A 24094-nucleotide genomic window follows, 5' to 3' on the forward strand; every position below is an offset into this window, starting at 1 on the left:
TTCAAACTGATTTTTATTTCTGAAGGGGAGAGAAATCATTTGATGTTTGGCTGTATGCATGGGAATGTGTTCGCGTACATCCCCTGTAACGGCAACACCACAAGGGTGGATATACTGTACCTTCCCCTTTGTTATGCTGGTAAAAGCTGAAAATTATACACTAAACTCACAAAGGGGCAGATTTATTAAGCTTGGAGAAGAGATAAACTGGAGATAAAGCGGAGAAAAGGTAAAAGGAGATAAAGCACCAGCCAATCAGCTGTGTTTGAAAAAGACAGTTGGGAGTTGATTGGCTGGTGCTTTATCTCCTTTTACCTTTTCTCCGCTTTATCTCCAGTTTATCTCTTCTCCAAGCTTAATAAATCTGCCCCTATGTCAATGGAACTTCTTTAATGTGTTGTCAAAGGGGCTTAAAGAAGAAATGTACTGTACAACGCATGCTTTTATTTTCTGTCCATTCAATTAAGTCATTATTTCATTAGGCAACAAGCGAATGTAAGATGGTCCTTAAAGGAAATAATGGGCCGTGATAAGAGATGTGCAAGCTTTACATGAATAAAATACTGGGACAAACACTATTTTTTTTTTAAAGTGCTAGTTTCTAGCGAGTGGTGATGTCAGATGACTTCTTTTGCGAAATGGAATGGCCATTGATGGAATTGTAAGATACATAGGGGCCGATAATACTAGCCCAACTTGCAATGTGATAATTGATTACATTGTGCAGATGTATCAATGATCACATGCAAGACAGAGCCTACGTGTAAGCAGGGCCGCCGACAGAGGGGTGGCAGGGGTACAGCTGTCCCGGGCCCCGGCCTCTGGAGGGGCCGGGGCAGCTGCCCACAGTAGCACGCCACCACCGCCCCCCCCCCCCCCCCCGGCACCCGCACAAATCCCGGCGCCGGCGGCCAGGCGCGCACAATACACAGTGCAGCCTGCAGAGCGCTGAGCCTAGGATACAGAGGGGCTCGGCGCTCTGCAGGCTGCACTGTACAGTGAGTGCTCCGAGCCCCAAGTCCCGATTCCCGAAGGGAAAAGATGCTGCGCCGCCGCCATCGATAGTAAGTAATAGTAATTTTTTTGGGAGGGGGGGTGCCGCTGGGTGCCTGGGCTGAAGGTCAGTCCTGGGCCCCAACACTACTAGTGGCAGCCCTGCGTGTAAGCTCTGTCCCTGCAATGCCAGTCCGCAGTCATATCAGTGGATTTTTCACAAAAATAATGCCTCGACAAGAGTTGCGCATGCGTCTCTGTATGATAGCACTGCCGCTTCCACTACTGCTGGTACCTTTTCCCTTATTGCAATGACCCCCTCCCCATTGCAATGACACCCCACCCCACCGAAAAGACCTATCCCTGATCATAATCACCAGCACCCGGGTATCGGTGAACGGAGCTCCTGGAGGGGTGGCGGTCATCGGGGCTTCCTGCTGCTGTGGCCACCAGTGCTGTAAAAAGAATTAAAGGTTTGGAGCAGTTTTTCACGAAAACTGCTCCAAAACACCCTTTAATGCATTCACAACTCCCTTTCACATTAATTTAGTAAAAAAAAAAAAAGTGAACAATGGAACTATGGAACTTACTTTCTCTCGCAGTTCGAGAGGCCCCCACTCTAGACTCCTTCAAAAAAAGACTCAAGACTTTCCTCTTTATTCAAGCATTTCCTTAATTCCCTTTAAAATTGTTTATGAAAAGCTTTTCTGTGCTTCATTGTTCCTGTACTGTATTACATTTATTCTGTCTGTTAAGCGCCTTGAGTCCTACTGAAGTGAGAGAGCTATATAAATAAATAAAATAATTATTATATTATTAATAAATCATCCCCACAGTTATGAGGCTTACTCCGTATGAGCTTTTTGCTGTGAAAGTTGAAGAACACACCATCCCCAATATGCATAAAATATGCGCTGAACACCCAAAGACTTCTGGGTTCATAAATCACCATTATTGTGTATTCACAGCTAATGAAATATCAATTATGGTCCCACATTAACTTGCCCGAGTGCTTAATGTCTGAATATTTTTAATAAAATGATTCTCTTCAACAGCAGATAATTGAAAGGTATCATTAAAGAAGCAAAATTGAGCCATTGGTTCCAGCATAAAAAAAATGGTGGAACTCTGGTCTCATATCTTCCAGTTCATTTCCCTTTATTCTATATGCAATATAAAAAAGAAAAAGAAAAGTTGCTTAGAAGGCAAATAAAAAGTGCCTGAACTCCTGTATAACATTGTGAATTTTACATTAAGCAAAAGAAAGTACATTCCTTTCTCTTCAACGCTTTATCAATGTTCTTTGCATCCTTATCTTCTCCTCCATCCACTCCTCATTGCAGAGCCCCCACATGGCCTCTTTCTCCAACTTGAAACTAATTTCAAAGTTGGCAGCCAAGAAGCCAGGACATTATCTTGCTGTTAGTCCTCTTCCTGCTTTTTGTACAGCAAAACTTTATTGCACGCCATTGTTTGCAGATCAATCTTTGATAATTTAATATTACCGGTATTGGATCTTGCATTCTAAAGAACTTATTTATTTATTTTTAGGCTGCATTTTATGGGTGGCATAAATCATTATGATAACTGTGGCAAGCGGTGATTTGAAACGGTCTCGCGTCTTAGCCGGAGCTGATAACTGCTAACTTTGATTTCCACAGGACTAGATTTTAGTCTGCGGTGTTAGTGCAAGTGATAAATCTCACAGTCTATTAGCTAAAGTGTGTTAGTTAAGAGACCGAAATATACCATGAGCAACAACTGACAAAATGTATCATATTTTGTGTCCGTTAAAAAAAAGGAAGGAATTTGAGGACACGACAAGGACGTAGAGTTTGGTAATGTTTGTTTTTGTTAATAAATATTTTTTTTTTTAATTTTTAAAATATTATTTTGTGTGTTATAGCCAAGGATGGACTTATTTTTGTAAGGGTTTTTGTCTTAAGAATTCTGTCCCAAATGTCATTTACTGACTGGAAAAAAAAACAAAAAAAACTACATTTTGACAAGGGCAACGGGGCTGCTGCTATGGGGCCTTGAATAGAGGGGGGCCACTTTTGCTGTCACAGTTATATGTGTTATATATAGGGCCATGTCTACCATAGGTGGAGGGAGTGCAGATGCTATGGGGCCCAGAGCTGAGAGGGGCCACCTTCCCTGTCACAGTTACATGTGTTATTTACAGGGGCATATCTTTCATAGGTGCAGGGAGTGCAGCTGCTGTGGGGCCCAGATCTAAGAGGGGCCACCTTCCCTATCACATGTATTATACAAGTGGGCATAGCTACCATAGGTGTAAAGAGTGCAGTTACTATGGGCCCAGAGCTGAGAGGGGCCACCTTCCCTGTCACAGTTACACGTGTTATATACAGGGGTGTAGCTACTATAGGTGCAGGGGGTGCAGCTGCTATGGGGCCACCTTTACTGTCACAGTTACATGTGTTATATACAGTACAGGGGTGTAACTACCATAGGTGCAGGGAGTACAGCTGCTATGGGGCCCAGAGCTGAGAGGAGCCACCTTCACTGTGTTATATACAGGGGTGTAGCTACCATAGGCGCAGGGGGGTGCACATGCTATGGGCCTAGAACAGAGAGGGGTCACCTACCTTGGCACAGTTACATGTGTTATATATAGGGGTGTAGCTACCATAGCCTATGGGTGCAGATGCTATGGGCCGAAATCTGAGAGGGGACACCTTCTTTGTCAAAGTTACATTTGATCCTAACTGAAATTTTTTCAATCACAGTATGAAACATGACTGTTAGGAGATGGTTGGATGACACTTTACCCCTCTGTTCTTTATCACATAATTCCCTACTACACATCCATACAAACTAGGATAATATTTTACGGAGAACATAAGTCAATGAATCCATGCAAACAACAGCTCTGTGGCCATGGATTTTAGTTTGAGACATCCTGCCTCCTTCTCCAAATTTCTAATGTCCAACAATGTGTGTGCCAGGCACAGTTAAGTATATAACCCAGATTGCGAGGCGCCATGAAATACGTCTGTGTACGTTGATTGCAGATATAACAACCAATGCGCATTTCAACAAAGGAAAACACACTTAGGAATTGTGACAACATTGGGGAGGCTCCAAGTTTCAACCTTCATGTTTCAGTTCGTAATGAACATTCACCAGTGGAACTGAAGTGTCATTTTTAATGAGATGGCAATAATGATTTATAGTTCTCACCTGCAAATTGAGTACTCTGTGCTGATCATTGGATTTTTTCAGATAGTTGGCTATTTTTCAAATAGCGCTGAGGTGCATAAGGGGGGGGGGGGAACGGGACATTTCAGCTGTAAGGGATCGTGTCATTTAATTTACAAAGTATTCCGCCCATTACATATTGGTCTTTCTCATCAATTCTGATAGGAATAGTCAGAATTGATTGTCTATGCCTTACTCACTGTAGGAGTGCTAAACAATTTCTTGCCATTAATTATTTTCGGGAACAGTACACATTAAAATAGAGCTAATTGGACTACTAATATAATACACAAAGAAACAAAATATACTTAAAACATCCTCAGAGGGAACTTTTACTGTCAAATTGATGCAGATGCAAACAATGCATCTATGACTGTGTGATGTCACCTGCCAGTGTCTTGTGTGCAGCAGATATCGGTAGCACATGCACGTATATAAAGGGATCTAAGATTCCGAGCAACAGTAGATCGCTCAGAATTAATTATTTTACATTTTTTATAACATTTGATGTCCTGTATTTGAGATTATGGGGGAAATTTACTAAAGGAAATGTGTAAAAAATAGGTGTAAAAATAAGTGTATTTGTATCCAGAAATACCTTATTTTTGACATTTTCTATCCCGAAAATACGGCAATTCGTATTGGTAGCACATCAATACGAATTGCCGTATTTTCGGGATAAAAAATGTCAAAAATAAGTGTATTTCTGGATACAAATACACCTATTTTTACACCTATTTTTTACACATTTCCTTTAGTAAATTTCCTCCAATGAGTTTAGCTAGTCTGGGTTAACACATGGTTGCCGACTTTCTGGCTGCTCTCTCCGGGAGAGAGTATGGCAGGGGGGCGGGCTCAAAGCTGGGAGGAAAAAGGGGCGGAGCCACGGCTGTGATGAGCCGTTTATTGTAATCCTGTTAATCAGCTATTTATGTTTGTAACCATGTCGTTTCAAGGATTTGTTCACTGGAGTTGCTTCCTGGGGAGGGTTCTACATTTCCTGGTTGTACCCAAAAGATAGACTGTGCTAATGAAACTGGAGAAATCAGGATGTTTGGGAGACTGGGGACCGAATCCCCTTCATCATGATAACCAAATGACACACTAACAGTTTGTTTGTATATATATATATATATATATATATATATATATATATATATATATATATATATATATATATATATATATATATATATAGGATAGTGAAGAGACAACAGCGGCACTCTGGGGATTCTTTGAAAAAATATATTTTCAGCAAAAAAAGCTTCCATCGCATGCCATCGCATGCCAAATGTAGTGGCATGCGATGGGATGCGATTTTTGCAGTTTTTAAGCACGTATAACCTTGACAAAGGGGTGTAACATACCCCGAAACGTTGGAAGCTTTTTTTGCTGAAAATATATTTTTTCAAAAAATCCCCAGAGTGCCGCTGTTGTCTCTTCACTATCCTGTACTTCTGTTCCTGAAGGCACCTGGGTTACCTGTACTGCTGGAGGAGTGCCAGGCCTACACCTCTACCTCTATATATATATATATATATATATATATATATATATATAAGCTTACCACAGTCATTCTGCCCCCATGCTCATTGGCAGACATTGCAGGTCCCCCGACTTCCGGTCGCGTCATCCACTTCCATACCCTCCAACATGACCCATTCCATTAGGTACAAAATGCTCTGTTCCTGGACTTCCCTGCCAGTGGCAGTTGCAGAGGTTGGACTCCAGCACAGTCCAATATTCAAAGAGGGGGGGGGGGGTCACATCAACTACCAGTGAGCCCAGGACGGTGATGTTTGGGGTGGCAGTAGGTGTGGCGGTACTTGTGTACAATCACGGCTCCCACGATGTTCATCGTATAGCAAAAAATCGCATCGCATCGCATGCGATTCGATCGCATGCGATCGCATGCGATTTCTAACAGAAATGCATCCAAATGCATTGAAATTAGTATAAAACATGTTCAATGGCCCCCAAATGTCATTTTTGAGGCTGTACCACCCCCACTATGAACGCAAACCCGAAGCGTGGCGAGAGCAGCGAGCCCGCGTGGGGCGGCGGTACGCATCCTACAACCTTTTCATACCCCCACTATCCACGTCGGCGTGGAGTTGAGAATAGAAAGTGTGGCGAGCCACCGAGCTCGAAGCATGGCGAGCGGACAAGGATACCTTCACAGGTATACACGTCCCCTCGCGGGCTTCACAGGTGTTCGCGTCCCCTTGCGGGGCACGCTTCGCTCGCCACGCTTCAGGCACGGTGGCTCGCTGCGCTCGCCACACTTTCTATTCTCAACTCCACGCCGATGTGGATAGTGGGGGTATGAAAAGGTCGTAGGACGCGTACCACCGCCCCTCGCGGGCTCGCTGTGCTCGCCACGCTTCGGGTTCGCGTTGATAGTGGGGGTGGAACAGCCTCAAAAATGACATTTGGTTGTCATTGAACATGTTTGACACTAATTTCAATGCATTTGGATGCATTTCGGTTAAAAATCGCATGTGATGCGATCGCATGTGATGCGATCGCATGTGATTTAAAAAAAAATATATGCTTAAAAACTGCAAAAATCGCATCCCATCGCATGCCACTACATTTGGCATGCGAAGGCATGCGATGGGAGCCGTGAAAGTACACAAGTACCGGTGTGGCTTCCCTTTTTGAATATTAGACTGACCTGCAGGCTCACATCTGTAACTGCCACTGGCAGTGAAGTTCAGGAACAGAGCATTTTGTATCTAATGGAATGGGCCATGTTGGAGGGTATGCACTTCCGGCGGAAGTGACCTGAGCAATCCCAGCCGGATGCCGCGGCAACTGGGGAGTTCACAAACTGTGAAAATAATCGAAGTGTCAGTGACATGACATATACTTAAATGGATGACTAAACAAAAAATGCAGTGTATAAAATTTCCAATAGGTGACACTACAGAATGTGACCCTACAGTATATTTATTGCCCATTAAATACTGTTTTTGCAAGTTTCTGGTGAGTGCCCTCAACATCCTTTTACTGATGATGGATCAATATTGATATTAATATACATACATAATATACATACATAATATACATACATACACACACATACACACACCAAAATAACTATGCACATTTTCATATGATCAAATCAGTATTACACAGAATCAATATTTTTTTGCATAAACCAGAATTGATTTTAGACCAAGAATCTATACAACGCCGCACCCCTGCATTGTAGGTATATAAATGAATTTACTTGAAATACTGTAGGTGACAATGTTCTAATGTATGTTGTAAAATACAGTAGATAAGAAATCGATTTCTCAATAGCATTTCATTTCCCCAGTTATTTGGATTTGCATTCATTTCTAGATGCAGCACCAGCCAAATCATTTCAGCCCAAAATATAAAATGCTGAAACCGTGTTTAGCAATAGACTGTATTGTACAGACTATACTAGGAAATGCTTGGGATATGGCGTAACAATTATACCCCTTTCACATCGCAAATGCTGGGTCCTACCCGGTAGTTGGACACTGGTCAATCCCGGGAGTGACCCGTTATTTACGAGGTGAAGCTCCCCTCAGCGATCCGGCAATAAGCTGGGTCGATAATGTCAAGTGGGGGCGGGGCAGAGCGGCAGCGTGTCATCCAAGGGTGGGGGAGGAGGCAGTGCTTGGAGCTGACGCTGCCTCCTCCCTATAGTGTAAGCATTCGGAAACATTGTTGTCCATCCAGTAACGCACATCAGGTGAAATGAGTCGGACCAGTAGTTTTGTTATAATATTCAAGTTTAGAGATGTATTTACGGAGGTGTCAAACCTTTGCTACAATGCCTAATATTTATAGATGTACAGATGGGGCAGGCCTCTTCCTTGCTGGCAAATTGCCAGAACGTCAGCGCTGGCGATCCGCCAGTGGCCTGCCTCACCATCTGACGCGCGTCTCAATCTCCGTCAGCGGGGCGACGGGAACCCTGTCCGTCTCTGCCTCAGGGAGACGGACAGGGTTAGGGGGGGTGCGGGCAGGCGGCGGGGACCCCGGGTTACCGCCGACAAGCCGGCGGGGGAGCGGCTGGAAGAGCCATCGGAAGGGGACGCGCGCGCCTCTTGTGCGCGCGTGTCCCCTTCTCATTATGCAGATGGCGCTGGCGGGGGATGGCGGCTGGCATTGCGATCGCCATCCCCTGCCAAGATGGGACCTGCCCCATCTGTAGCAAAACTTAACAGGTTGGTGGCAAAACCAGGCAGCATACACCACTACACAAGTGTGCAGATTAAATTTCCCGTCTCAGCTAAATCAATAGAATATTAACCAGTGGTTGCTTCAGAGGTAAGGCTCCAGCACAATCCAAAATTCAAATAAGGGAGCCACACCCACTACCAGTGAGTCTGTTAGGAATGGCAGTTGATGGCAGTTGCTGGGCCTCCCCTATTTGAATTTTGAACTGCGCTACAGCCGTACCTCTGGAGCCTAACCTGATATTAACCCTAAACATCTGTACAGTATATAAAACCTGGATGCATGATAGTGTACTATGATGGCGATCCTACACTGTACATGTGATGGGGTGGTACATGGTCACCAGATCGACATACAAAAGGTTGACATGCCATGGGTGGACCACTGAAGGTCAACAGGTGTTAGGTTGACACATTAAAAAGGCATGGCTTTAGGCTGACATGGTCATTAGGTTGACACACGCATTAGGTCAATATTGGGAAGGTCAACAGTCAAAAGGTCGAAATGGATTTTCTCACGTTTTTTTTTCCGCCAACGGTATTTCATGCCCAACCATCCAATAGGGCATGGAGGGAGAATATAGTAATGTGCCGAGTGTACCGAGGAATGGAGCCCGAAGCATATGTTGACCTAAGGCATGTTGACCTTCAGGGGTTGATCCAATGCATGTCGACCTTAGTTTGGTCGACCCATTGACCCATTGACCCCAATGGGGTTGTCCTTGTTCACACACAAACCATGGTCTAAAACTCAATGACAACTGCATTAGGTTTAGTAAAGCTAAAATACATGACCCACAAATAGAGTACTAATGTTTGTAGAGTATAGAGCAGGGCTGGGCAACACCGGCCCTCCAGATGTTAATGAACTACACATCCCAGGATGCTTTGCATTAGTTTTGCTATGTGGCCATGCTGAAACTGACGCAATGCATGCTGGGATGTGTAGTTCATAAACATCTGGAGGGCCGGTGTTGCCCAGCCCTGGTATAGAGTCTGGAAATTGACCCCCCAGAACGGGATGGGGCCCAGCAGAGATATTCACTGTGGGCCAATTCAACCCTTGCTCTTTTTGATAGATTGAGACTTTCCTATTCAACAAAGTCGCTTTTTGGGGGACAGAGAAATATGAAAATGGTTATTTATTTATAATATTTAATAACAGAAGGGAAATAATTAAGGAAGCACACATAGGGCCCATCCTGGGGAATGGGGCCTGGACTAGGGCCATCTAACCTTTAATGAGCCATGCCCTTATCGTTAGTAAAGTGAAACTTAGTTTTATAAATGAGTCATTGCCACACCCCCTACACATGGCCACACCCTCAGTATCTGACTTCGAGACAGAGCTCCTGAAAGTTTGAGCAGACAGTTACAGTAGAAAATTTTATATTTTAATTACATTTTCAGAAATTCAAAAATGCAAAGAAAAATACAAAAATACAAAAAAATAAAATAAACAGTTGGAATAGTAATATATATATATATATATATATATATATATATATATATATATATATATATATATATATATATATATATATATAATTATTATGATTTAATAACCTAAAAATATTTTCTGTTGGTTAATGTGCATTGAGTTCATAAATAATAATTATGAATTGGTATGTATAGATTTACTATGGATTCTAGACATGTAGCAATTTTTTAAAATTTATTTTAGGTATATTTTATGTATATGAATTAATTATTTACTACTTCAACAGAATAATTTTTTCCTTTTTCAATTAATAGCAAACTTTATTATGAAAGAAAATTGAGTAGTTCTTATATAATTAAATCTGACCCACTCACACTTCTTTCTAATGTACATTAATCTAGTTGTTTGCTAGGTCTTAAAAACTCATAGTGGTGATGATTGTGCTATTCATACAGAGGAATAGAAAACAGAGAAAATAGAAAACAGAAAACCATCTGTATTTTTAATTAATCCTATTAGGGCCTCAGCAGGTTTAAAATGATAATAATTTACTTTCAGATATAAATAGCATTCATGTTGGTGGAAAAGCGGTCTCTGGTACCTAGAAATGATTCATATTCACTCAGCGGGACTGACCAACACATTTTTTATTTATGATTGCAGCTAGAAATTAACCCATTTTTCATGCAGGTTTAACAAAAAAAAACTTAGATTTTTCTTGTTTATACAGTACCCTGTATTTTATTTGTTTGTTAATATAAGCTACTTATAGTGGATGATTCTGGTTCACTTGCAAAAGCAAATTATCTCTCCAATGGACCAAACCATGCTGCACTGCAGGTGGGGCAGATGTAACCTATGCAGAGAGAGTTAGATTTTGCTGAGTTATTTAGTTTCTGTGCAGGGTAAATACTGGCTGCTTTATTTTTACACTGCAATATAGTTATTAGTTTTCCTCAAATCTATCTCTCATGTTACATCTGCCCCACCTGCTGTGCACATGGTTTTGGCCGTTAAAGAGAGAATTTGCTTTTGCGAGTGAACCAGAATCAGGGCCTTGGTGTATTACTGTTTTCTACAGGAAGAAATCAGAAAAAAAGAGTTATTTATTTTTCTTGTCCTTATACCACAAACAGGGCATGATTTTACGAGGGGCCCAATATTTGAGCAAATGATTTTAAGTACTGTAGCACACAAGTCTCACGGTGTGTAGGGACAAAGTCCTATTTGGGGGTATTCAATTAGTTCAGTTTTTCGGACAGATGAAAAAAGTCAACTAATTGAATGCCTGTTTATTGGATTGCACCCATTTTCACTGCTATTGAAGGCATTTTTCACCCATTTTAGTGGGGGGCCCAAAAGAAATGGCTGAAAAATGCCTTAAAATCAATGAAGATGGATGCAATTTTGCCCGGAAAGTGTTTAAAGCACATGGATTCTACTCCCGCTGATGAAGATGTTTATTGGCACTGACCAATTTTTGCCATGGCAAAAAGTGGTACCCCAATTTAATATGGTGAATCCCCATTCACCCTAAAAAATGGATAAGCGTTTATTTTTTTGCCTAAGTAAAATATTGGCACAAATTGAATACCCCCTTAGGGGTAAATATACTAAAGGTTCTACAAATTATAGAAGTATAGTTGCCAATAGTATTCAGATGCGGTCTATCATTTCTCTACACTGTATTTGATTGGTTGCTATGGGTAACATGACTTTTTAAAAAAAATTAAAGCTTTTATTTTGTTTAGAGACAATTATTTGATGTTCCTGGGTGATGACAATTGTACACAGAGATAAACTGTCTTAGGGACATGCTATGAGAATGGTGCAGAGAAGAGGGTGGAGCGGGTACTCGTTTCCAGGCCAGTTGGAGGCGTGTCACCTCCCGCTGCATTACCATATTAGTGCTAGAGCTGATGTTTCCATCATGTAAAAAGCAGCAATCGCTACTCAAACCATATCTGAATCTGGCCTTGTATTTTTTATTTACTTTATGGGCATATGATAAAGCACATACATCCCCCCCTCCCCCTTCACCAGCTTTACCTGCTTCCAGGTAGTGTGGAGGTGGATTAAGTTAATTAAGTACAGCAAGCAGGTCTCTTTCATAAACAGCCTTCATTTTGTGATAGGAATACCCAGTAGTGCCGCGCAAATGCCGATGCCCTAACGGTACAGCCGAACATGGGTTTATGCCACAGAGGGAAGACTCCTACTTTATGGCTTTATCAAGTTGATGGGACCCTAAATAAGGAGGGGGATTTTGTAATGGAAGAGAGACATTTTAGAGGGATCTTGATGGCTTGCAGGCAGTGTCTAGTTAGACAGTCAATAAATGGTCACCAAAAGTTAGACATTGACAAAAGTTATACATGCATTAGGTAGACATTGACAAAAGTTCAAAATTCATTAGTTAGACATTTAAAAATGTTAGACCTGCATTAGTTAGACATTGAACAATGTTAGACATGCATTAGTTAGACATTGATAAAAGTTAGACTTGCAATAGTTAGACATTGACAAAAGTTTGACATATATTAGTTAGACATTGATAAAAGTTAGACATGCATTAATAAGACATTGACAAAAGTTAGACATGCATTAGTTAGACATTGACAAAAGTTAGACATGCATTAATAAGGCACTGACAAAAGTTAGACATGCATTAGTTAGAAATTGACAAAAGTTAGACATGCATTAATAAGGCACTGACAAAAGTTAGACATGCATTAGTTAGACATTGACAAAAGTTAGACAGACATTAGACATTGACAAAAGTTAGACATGCATTAGACATTGACAAAAGTTAGAAATACATTAGACATTGACAAAAGTTAGACATGCATTAGTTAGACATTGACAAAAGTTTGACATGCATTAGTTAGACATTGACAAAAGTGAGACATGCATTAGACATTGACAAAAGTTAGACATGCATTAGTTAGACATTACCCATGTCAACATTTTGCTTGTGCAGAACTTTTGTCAATGCCGAACTAATGCAGTCTGACTTTTGCATTTCTATGTTTTCTCAATGTCTAACTAATGCATGTATAACTTTTCATGTCAACGTTTTGACCAACAGTAACTAGACATTGGCTGTGAGTTATACCTCACCCTTTAGATGCCTCCTGTGGTAAAAACCGAACTGTTCATAGAAAATTAGGACACATCAGAGGTAGACCTAAATGTAGAGCTTGCCTATCAGCTAGGTCCCTCCTGTACGATCCAGCTCTGTGACAGGGATATTAAAATGTTCTGTGTTTTATCATCCCTTTTATAGACCAGCATGCTGGCAAAGTGACACATTTATGGACTGATTCATGGGCTGTAAAGTTTATTGCTCTTTTGTTTGACAAACTTCCCCTGTAAAAGTGACTTTTTCTGTCAAGTTTTCGTTAAACTTTACCACGGAAAGATTTGTAACACGTGGAATGGGACATAAACAATACTACTTTGTAATCACTAAACATACATGCGTAATCACTTAAAGGTAGATGTAAGTATATTTTTTAAATATATTTGCATATTTTAGTTAAACAATATATGTGTTGCGGTGTCAATACATTCCACAGATATAATAGATGTCCCAGTGGTTTTACCCCTCAGTGCCTTCCCAATGTTAATAAATCCCTTTGTGGCAACACCCTCCAGCAGCAATCAACTCCCCTTTTCTATAAATCCAACCCCCCTAATCTTCACCAGTGGACAGAAATCACTCCCAGTGGGTTTAGATCCCCCTTTGCCCACGCCCCCCCCCCCCATAACAATATCAATGTATACATTTATCGATATTGTTACCAAATGGCTATAACTACATCAGGAATCTTTTAATTGCATCTTGATGTAAATCTGTCGAAGTTCAGACATTGTGGCCATTTGACAACATCAGACCGACCAGTACCATCTAATGGTGAAACTAGAGTACTGCAGCCACAAGATTTTTTTACTTTTAAAGTAGGAAGGCAATGTGACCTCTAAAGGGTTATAGTGCTCAGAGGGGAACATTAGTTCCCCAAGTATAGTATGCAAAGCATACTGTATGTGGTGCCATGCTCTAATATACAAAACTGTTCTAGGTGCCATGTCTTATATGCGATGCCATATATGGTCCCCAGTCTAATGTGCTGAGCCATATTTAATGAAAAAACGACAGTACTGTATGTACTGTAAGGTGACAAATATACTTACCTGCAATGATAGTCTCTCCCCTTTCTCCCTGTATTGTATGTGTTCCTATTCCATCCACCGTCTCCAGGACTCGCTCACAGTGGGTATAAGCATTGGTTGATGCAAACAGTTCATGTGCAGTCACTATTCCCAAGAGGAAAAATATACAGATTGGTCCAAACCAGTGGAGGCTCCAGAAAACGGGCTGCGGCACAATCCAAAATTCAAATAGGGGAGAAACACCAACTGCCAGTGAATGAGTTTGGAAGGGCAGGAGATGGCAGTTGCTCTGCCTCCCCTATTTCAATTTTGAACCGTGCTGCATCCTCTGCTCTGAAGCCTCTTCCGGTCCAAACACACCCATGACACTCACATAACACACCCTTGACACACCCATAACAATGTCTATGACACTCCCATAACTCTCCCATGACACACCCACAACATGCCCATGACCTCGTTTTGCAAAGACTTTAGGCCACCTCCCAGTCTCCACCCTGAGCCGTCCATGCATCACAGATGCCGCTTGTGCATTAGTAATCACTCAGCCTTGCAAACATTGGTACTGCACACACCTTTGAATCAGGCCTTACATTTGGCATATTTTCTAACTTCTAGCTTCAGGTAACAGGCTGTATAAGTTCCAGAGCGTGAATTTTCTTCTTGTCGTCACCTGGGGTTGAGGCTGAAAGCTTTTGTATTTTATTTTCAAATTTTACATAGTATACAGATAAACCTGCAGATCTGTAACTGAATAGCATTATAGAGTAGTTACTCGTCTCTTTTTTTTTACCATAATATATGTTAATGATCAGTGAAATTGCAAAAATTTCTTCTATTATATACTTTAGTTTTAACTTATAGACTAGCACAATTGTGAAACTTGGTGGTAAGATAAGCTTGGTGCAGTTTGGTAATTACAGAATAGTACTACAGGGGTTATGGGCCAGATGCACCAAGCTTCGAAAGTGATAAAATGGTGAGTGATAAACAAACAACCAATCAGCTCCTGCCTGACATTTGTCAAACACAGTCTGTGACATGGCAGGAAGGAGCTGATTGGCTGGCTGTTTATCACTCTCCATTTTATCACTTTTGTAACTTAGTGCATCTGGCCCTGTGTCTCTTTGCTATATGAAGCCATTAGAATTAGCCATTAGAAATCAGGGTATTTCAGTCCTGGGCAAGCAGAGCAGTCTCACTTGTCTCTTGGAATCCAGGTCAGGGAGCGGCTCGTCAGCTGCCTAGTTGATTATCCAAACGGCCCTTCCACCCTCTTCTGGACACACCTCCCTTGTCCAAGGCATGCCATTCTCCTCCTACTCCCAGTGCTGTTCCCAATCTTCCAGCCTGGATATCACTTCATCCTGCCCGGCCCCGGCAAAATGTTTGGGGTGTGGCCTAATTGTGGGAGGGGCGGCCACCTCCCACAATTAGGCCACCACCCCAAATGTTTAAGGTGGGAGAAAAACACTCTAAAGTCGTCCCACACCCCCCCACACCCACACCTCAGCAGCAGCACACACCTACAGCATGTGCTGTGCTGACAACAGGCTTAGAATGAGCTCTAATGCAGTCAATGAGACGCTCATGCTGAGCCTGCTGTCAACACAACACATGCTGTAGGTGTGTGCTGCTGCCCGGGAGGGACGGAGGGAAAAGGTATGCGGGAGTCGGACCAGGGTCCCTGCCGGGCCCATCCTGCAGTCCTGGGCCAGGGTAATTAGTACTCCCCCCCCTCCTCTCGGCAGCCCTGCTCCCTGATAACCTTTCTCTTACTCCAGATGCTGCCCCGTAATCTGCATCTCTCCTCCTACTGGTGCTGCATCCTTCCAAGCCTGCCTCTCTCCTTCTCCATGCCCTGCCTCTCTCCTCCTAGCTGCCTCAATCCTCCTTCGTGCCCTACCTCCCCCTCATAACCCACCTCCCTCCTTCTTTTGGTGCTTCCTTCCTCCTACCTGCCTGTCTCTCTCATCCTCCCAGCGGTGTGCCTCTCCTACTAATCCACCTCCTCCTCCTCCTGGTGCTGCTTCCCTCCTCCCACCCTGCCTCTCTCTTTCTCACCCACCCCCTCCTCCTCCTGGTGCTGCTTCCCTCCTCCCATCCTGCCTCTCTCATCCTCACCCATCCCCCCCCTCCTCCTGGTGCTGCTTCCCTCCTCCCACCCTGCCTCTCTAGTCCTCCCAGTGCTGCCACACTCCATTTTACTCACCTCCCTCCTACTCCTGGAGCTGCCTCCCTCCTTTCTGCCTGCCTATATCCTCCTCCATGCCCTGTCTCCATCCATCCATCCTGCCTATCTCCTCCTCCAGGTGATAGCCCCTCCTCCTAGTGCTGCCTTCCTCCTCTCAGCCATCCTCTGTCATCGTTCCAGCACTGCCTCCCCCTCCTTGCCCACCTACCTCCCCTTCCTGGTGCTGCCTCTCTTCTCAGGGGCGTAACTAGAGCCTTGTGGGCCCCATAGCAAAATCTTGAAAGGGCCCCCTACCCATTTGTGACACAGAGAGATAGGTAGAACGGGGTTAGGGGAGAAAGAGGGAGAGAAAGACTGTATCAGTGAAAGAGAGCCAGGGAGAGAGAGAGAGACAGTATTATCGGGGGAGAGAGACAGTGTCAGTGAGAGAGAATAATGCATGTGAGAGAAACAAAGCACCTACACAGATCCCCGTCCCCTAAAACAGGTAAATAGTGTCACCACTGGGAGCTGGCCAGGCTGGGGCAAACTTTGACACAGTGTGAAGGGTCCGCTACATCCTCCCACACTGCGTCACACACAAATGTTGTAGAGTGACCAGGGGCACACACACATACATGTTAAGCATGAACCGGGGTACACGGGCAAACACACACACGTTACACATGGACCAGGGGGCACACTTACACACACACATGTTGTACAGGCACACATTGATATACACAAACACCTATATTCATACATTATACAGGGCAAGGCACGCTGGAACACACTTGTTGAACATGGATCTGGCACATATAGGGTACATGTACCAGGGGCGCACACATAAACAAAACATCCCCCCTGCCAATACCTGCAGGTGTCCCCAGATGAGTCAGTGGGACTGAGACTCAGTGCTGCAGATCTGTCTGGTGGCGGGACACGGTACATAGCGGGTCCTCTCCCCCTGATCTCCCTCCACCAGCTCCGGGCATCAACAGTGGGTCCGCTAATCCTCCTCCACAGAGCGGCTATGGGCAGCTATGGGACCTCCTGCCACAGGTCCTCGTTTGCTCCCTCCCTGCCGCTGCCAGCACGGTGCGGCTGCATACAGCAGCAGCAAGTCATCTTCTGCTCTCCCCCGGAACAACTTCAGTTCTGGCAGCAGCAGCAGCGGAACCTCTTCGCCGCTGCAATAGAGCGGCTCCTGAGGGGTGGTCCTCTTTACCCCTAAAACCACCAGCGTCTTCCGGGCAGTGCTACACGCCTCCCTCCCTTCCTCCCACCTGAACCCGCGGCTGCATAGCGAATGCTATTTTTAAATAGCACAGTTTTAAAGGGTGCAGGGGATAGCTTGCTGAACCATGGGGCCCCCCAGGCTGCCGGGCCCCATAGCAACTGCATCCCCTGCACCCACTGTAGTTACGCCACTGTCTCTTCTCTAAACCTGCCTCTTTCCTTCTCCATGCCCTGTCTCCCTCTACTGAGCCTCCCTCTCCTCCTCCTCCTCAAGTCGCATGCCTCCTCCTTGCACTGGACTGTGTGTGGTCAGTGTGACTGTGAGTCTGTGCAATAGACCAACTATAAGGTGATCCGATGTGTAATTATTAACCATCACCCTAAATTGTATCCTCTATGGTGCTGCCGTTCACTCTCTCCCGCTGTTGGCTCCCCACCCTCATGCACCTGGATCACATGACCAACACACACACACACACACACACACACCTCTCTTACCTGTACCTCTGCAATAATTGCACTGTAAAATAATGGGCCCCTGAATCAGGCAGTATCAGGACAAGTTCCCTGTCTTCTGTTGCCTCTGTCACGTGACTTATTCTACATTTCTGGCCCAAAAATGATGTGATCTGCATTGGAGGATTGCTGCTTAGATGTATGGTCTGCATTACATTGTCTAATTGAAGAGCTCTCCCACTGAGTAATGCAATTGTCAAGATAAATGTTCTATTTAATCTACAGTGGAATTATGTTTACAGTTATTAATACAGTAACAAAAACTTCCACGCAGGCAGAAAACCCACATGAAAATTAAAATGTTGGTCATCATCCAAGAAATATGTATTTTATTTGCAATATGTTCTTGTCTACGTCTATGATTGGGCCTATAAAAGCCTCAGAAATGAAATGTCATTTTCCGGTTAATAGACGTACATATTGCGGGAAAATTAGGGTGCCAGCACTTTCATGATCTATTATGAGATATCATTTAATGTTCGGTATAACTAATCCAGGAGGCCTCCCTAAAAAATCTTCATTTGTTATGGACTCTGGTGACGCATGGAGGGAATGTATGAATATACTGTACTGTAATTGTATCACAGTAGTCAGATGTACTGTAGCAAGGTACTGTAGATCCCACCATGGCCCTAACTGTGCAGAGTTTGTATATTCTCCCTATGCTTGCGTGGGTTTTCTCTGGGTACTCCAGTTTCCTTCCACAATTCAAAAATATTATATTTGCAAGGTAATTGACTCCCCAAAAAATTAACCCTAGAATGTCTCTGTGTGTGTACATGTGGAAATGAATATAGATTGTAAGTTCCACTGAAATAGGGACTGATGTGAATGTTAAAATATTGCAGGACTCCAGTCCTGGGCCCAAACAGAAAGGGGGCCCAGGACTGGAGTCTATCAAGTATAATTTGTCATAAACAAAGTTCACATTTCCCTTGAAGCAATGTAGAGGTTGAGTAGTGCGGCCAGTGCTACTGACACCAGAGGTCTCTACAGGCAGCTGCGGGTTCAAGAAAGGAAAGGAGGGCCCTGCCTATTTTGTCAGTCCAGGCCACACAAGACCTGCCTGTGATGCGTGCTTCACTAGGCACATACTCAGATGGACTTTCAATCATGAACCAAAAAAACCTATCACAAAGGATGTCTCTTGCCGGCAGAGATGTATTTCTCTAAAGTCTTCTTGGGTACGGCTTTATTAAACACTAATATGAAAGTGATGATTGCTAGGATTCATCCCAATGTATATAAGGGGCAGTGTGGATGGTATGGATGGTGTAATGGTTAGCATTACTGCCTCACAGCGCTGAGGTCATAGGTTCGATTCCCACCATGGCTCTAACTGTGCAGAGTTTGTATATTCTCCCCGTACTTGCGTGTGTTTCCTCCGGGTACTCCGGTTTCCTCCCACAATCCAAAAATATACTGGTAGGTTAATTTGCTCCCAACAAAAATTAACCCTATAATGTCTGTGTGTGCATGTGCATGTGGTAGGGAATATAGATTGTAAGCTCCACTGGGGCAGGGACTGATGTGAATGTTCAAAAATACTCTGTACAGAGCTGCGGAATATGTGTGCGCTATATAAGAAACTGTTGATAAATAAATAAAGAAATATATTGTGTATCCCAAACAATGTGTTGTTGTCTGTTTCCTGTAATAATGTTTTATTGTGTCATTATTTATTATTATTGTTTTTTTGTTCATTGCTTTATTGTCAAATATGCCGCACTAAGAATGTTTTTGCCACTTGGGGAAGTTATGTAGAGGTTTTACCACTTTCTACTAGAAAAGCCGTATTTCAATGTTTTAAAAATACCCTATGGTACGAGACCCGTAGGGGGAAATTTAGATGGAAGATGGGAGTTCTATATCAGATGGGATGTTGCTATGGGCAACCAATCAAATACTATCTATTGTCTTTTAGATGGTGCTAAATAAAAAAAGAAGTAGAATCTGACTGGTTGAACATAGCAACCTATCTTAGGGTTTTATTCTAGTTCATTCTTTCTGACAAAATCCTTCTTAGATGGACAAAACCATGTGCACTGCAGGGGGGCAGATGTAACATGTGCAGATAGAATTAGACTTGGGTGAGTTATTTTGTTTCTGTGCAGGGAAAATACTGGCTGCTTTATTTTACACTGCAATATAGATCTCACTTTGAAGTAAAACCCCACCCAAATCTAACTCTCTCTGCACAAGTAACTTCTGCCCCCCTGCAGTGCACATGGCTTTGTCCATCTAAGAAGTATTTTGTCAGAAAGAATGAACTAGAATAACCCCCTTAGTGAACCCCATCTTCGCAAGCTTCCCCCGTATTCTTCTCAATGACCCTCCAATATCTCTTGAGTAATAATACTTAAATAACTTGGATTGGCACGATGATTATAACTTTTTTTTTTGTCATGATTAATCGGAAATATCTGTCTTGACTTTGTGATATTTATACTGTATTTATTAGGTTATTCTGGTTGATTTGCAAAGTTGCAAATTTTGCAGCCTTTGCGAGTCCCCCAGACACCGCCCCCCCCCCATTGCACACTGTGATCCCCCGCACAGCTGCAGATGGTTGTTTAGAATAAACATCCATTTGCAGCCTTGGGTGCGGGGGAGAAATCATTTGATTTCCGAATGATTTCTCCAGTGCTTGCAGATCTGAGACACCCACAGTCGTCAGCTGCCCGCCCCCCGCTTCCACGTCATCGAGGAATTACCATGGGAAAGCCCAGCATTTTCATGCAAACGCCCATAAAACGCTGAGCGTTCCCATGGGTGAATCCCCCAGCCCGCTGCCACCGCTGTTGCATACTTGCCTACTTTTAATTTCACCTCTCCGGGAGAAGCCCGGAGAGGCAACACGTCAGGGGGGCGGGAGCAAGTCTGACATCACTTGACCCCGCCCCCATGCCAGAAAACTCTGTGATTCGCTGGCCGCATCATTTTAGCCCCGCCCCCTCTCCGCGGACACGCAACTTCAGGTAATTACACCAGCGGGCAAGGTGGGGATCGGGGGCAATTAGCAGAATGGGGGAGACTTGCCCACCTTCCCGAGGGCCCGGGAGAAGGACCCGATTTCCGGGAGGCTACCGGCCATTCCGGGAGGGTAGGCAAGCCTGCACTGTTGTGTGCGAGCACCCGGCGAATAATCTATGTGCATAACTCACTATGAAAAATCGGTCCCCCGTGCGAATACATTATTAATAATATGAATAATAGTTTTAATAATAATATTAATAATAATCATTTTGTGAATTTTTGTAATCTTATGTCCAGCACATATAGATAAAAAAAAAGATATATACTGTATATATATATTTGTCATGAAAGTGAAAAAGAAAAACCTGTACGTTAAGAAAGGTTAAAATATAGTGAACAAATTAACAATAATTGAAAAAAAGTGACATCTATTTTAATAAATGACAGCACAATTTGCGAGAGGGTTTAACAAAGACCCCCACTATTCAGCAGAGACATAGGGGGGGTATTCAATCGGTGTCGTGCTCCCGCAGCCATCTCCCGACGGGGGAGATGGCTGCGGGGCCCTATTCAATGCTGTTTTCCCCTACAGCATTGAACAGGGGTTCTCGGCAGAACGAGCCCGACATCACAAGCTGTCGGGCTCGTTCTGCCGAGAAAAGCCGGAAATAGGCAAGCTCTATTTCCATCCTCAGCTTGCGGCCACGCCCCCTTCTTGCCGCTCGGCGACCGGGACATTGAATCCCGACTGCCGAGCTCCAGGCGAGCAAAACGAGAACGGGAAAGGGGCACGGCTGTCGCGCTAGCTCGACAGCTGTGCCCCTGACATTGAATACCCCCCATACTGTAATTTGTATGCTGAGATCTACAAGCAGAGAATACAGTACTTGCTACCAAGGGCGTAACTACCATAGGTGCAGGGGGTGCAGCTGCTATGGGGCCCAGAGCTGAGAGGGGCCCAATTTGCCTGTCAAATTATCATATGCTGTATATATTTTTCAGCAGTAGGTGATAAATAGGGGCCCTTACAAACTTTTGCTATGGGGCCCACATGTATCTAGTTAGGCCACTGCTTGCTGTATAATAGGCCACCAAAATAACTGTAATCCTGCCTAAACACTTTCTAGATCTCTAATATACAACGCATGAATTGCTATTAATAAGAGGATCTCTCTCTTTGAATGGCAGGCGGGACAGCCGCGCTGGTGGGAAACAGAAATTTCAGTCGATGGCAACATCAAGAAAGGAGAGTTAATTACCAACAACCTCACCAAACTTGTCAAGCCGGAACCCTATGAAATCCGCCTGACCCCCATCAACAGATTTGGGGAGGGAGACTCAGCTATACGAATTATCAAATATAGTGGTAAGTGGGGGGAAAATGTGTAACACTGATGTACGGTAAGGTGGTCAGTTCATCCCTTCTACAGGATACCAGTATTCTAGGTAGAGTTTCCGAAGGGCTTGGCTTTACAAATGACTCCTGTCTTGGCGTGTACTCTACGTGTTTGCTTATATTAGTGCATAATGTGGACTGTTCCACCAGATTCTTACTTTACAACCAGTTCATACGAGAGTCTAGATTCAATATAAAACCTACATAATTTAATGAATGGGCCTGATCACAGCTCTCATCCCTGCAAATACAATAATTTATTTAATCAATTACTATAACATAGCGATACAGATGTGAACTTCAGGTGTTTTATCACCATCACCAAGTCAGAGCGACGAACGATGCACATATACATACTAAGCCTACCAGTTGGCTTGTACTTAAACCAACATGATTCACAATTGCCACCGATACACACAGGCAGACAGTGGTCACGTACCAACCGCTCTTCGATGCATGCCTAAATTAATGCCATTGCTCTGTCCAACAAATTTGCCGATCATCTGCAATATTGCAGTGCGTGTGTGGCCAAAATAAGAAATAAAAGAAACACTTTAAATCAGTCATGTCCAACCTTGGCCCTCCAGCTGTTGTGAAACTACACCCCCCAGCATGCCTTGCCATAGTTTTAGCATTCCCTAATAGCAAAACTGTGGCAAGGCATGAATGGAGGTGTAGTTTCACAACAGCTGGAGGGCCAAGGTTGGACATGCCTGCTTTAAATGATCACATTATGGAACTAAGAGTAGATCGAGCATCTGGTCTTCGGTAAAGCCGGTGGACCCCATGTCCAATGCAGGAAGTGTCTCCAACAGGATGTTCTGTGTATGGAACAGAATGCAGTTTTCTCAAAACCAGAATATTAAACGGTTCTTTAACTTTTCGGTACTTGTGTAGTTTCACGGCGCCAGCATGGCGCCGTGCTACTTCCGGCTTCTCCGCTCGCTACAACTATCTAAAATAAACTAACTTAACTCCATGCCAACATGTATAGTTCATACCTCCACTATCCATGTTGGCATGGAGTTGATTTTAGATAGTGTGGCGAGCGTAGCGAGCCTCCGAGCCCGCAGCGTGGCCGAGCGAAGTGAGCCCCACAAGGGGACTCAGACGCACGGCGCCATGCTAGCCCTGTGAAATTACACAAGTACCAACTTTTCTTTATCAGGAAATAATTTGAAATTGTATGAAGCCATGCCAGAAGAAGATGTCTTAAAATCTTGCAATGCAATCTAAACTCTAGCATCAACCACTTCCATTAAATTCCGTTTCGGTTGAGCGTGGCAAAAGCCTACCAGTGAATGTATATGCAGTATGTGGGTCTTCGTGTATTTATTGTGTTTTTTTTTTCCATTTCTTTGCAGCTCCAATTAATCCACACTTACGTAAGTATAAAAACTTGTAACCTACGCTACCATTCATTACATTTATTGGGCCAAGAACACTTCATTTGATCCAGGTCCATAAGATCATCATAAGATCCATCATGGTTTAGGGTGAATAAGGTCAAACGAAGGCAATATTTGAACATGTTGGAGCCATTGACTGATGACACAATTTTCAGTTTGGCCAAAAGCGTCTATGGTCAAATATCCAACAGTTTGGTGGTTGGAGCTGGCCATGATTGGGAACGTTAAGGAACCCTGCAAAGATTCACCAGCATATTATTCATTGCATTGGTTGTTTTGTCCTAGTGCATGTTCAGATGACTGAGGACAGTGTTAGCGATGTGTGAGAGCAGAGCT

The 24094-nt window shown here is 43.5% G+C and overlaps 1 protein-coding gene across 2 annotated transcripts in view; it reads left to right on the top strand.

Annotated features, from left to right (window-relative positions):
* Positions 1 to 24094, top strand: part of MDGA2 (MAM domain containing glycosylphosphatidylinositol anchor 2) — a 580635-nt gene that overhangs the window by 527748 nt on the left and 28793 nt on the right. For both annotated transcript variants that reach the window (XM_083166414.1, XM_083166413.1), the window contains exons 11-12: positions 22142 to 22319; positions 23714 to 23734. In XM_083166414.1, the coding sequence (XP_083022540.1) occupies positions 22142 to 22319; positions 23714 to 23734 (199 nt within the window). The remainder of the gene's footprint in view (positions 1 to 22141; positions 22320 to 23713; positions 23735 to 24094) is intronic.

Source organism: Crinia signifera, chromosome 12 (genome assembly GCF_055691185.1).
Source record: "Crinia signifera chromosome 12, ASM5569118v1, whole genome shotgun sequence".
In the NCBI taxonomy this organism is placed as follows: Eukaryota; Metazoa; Chordata; class Amphibia; order Anura; family Myobatrachidae; genus Crinia; species Crinia signifera.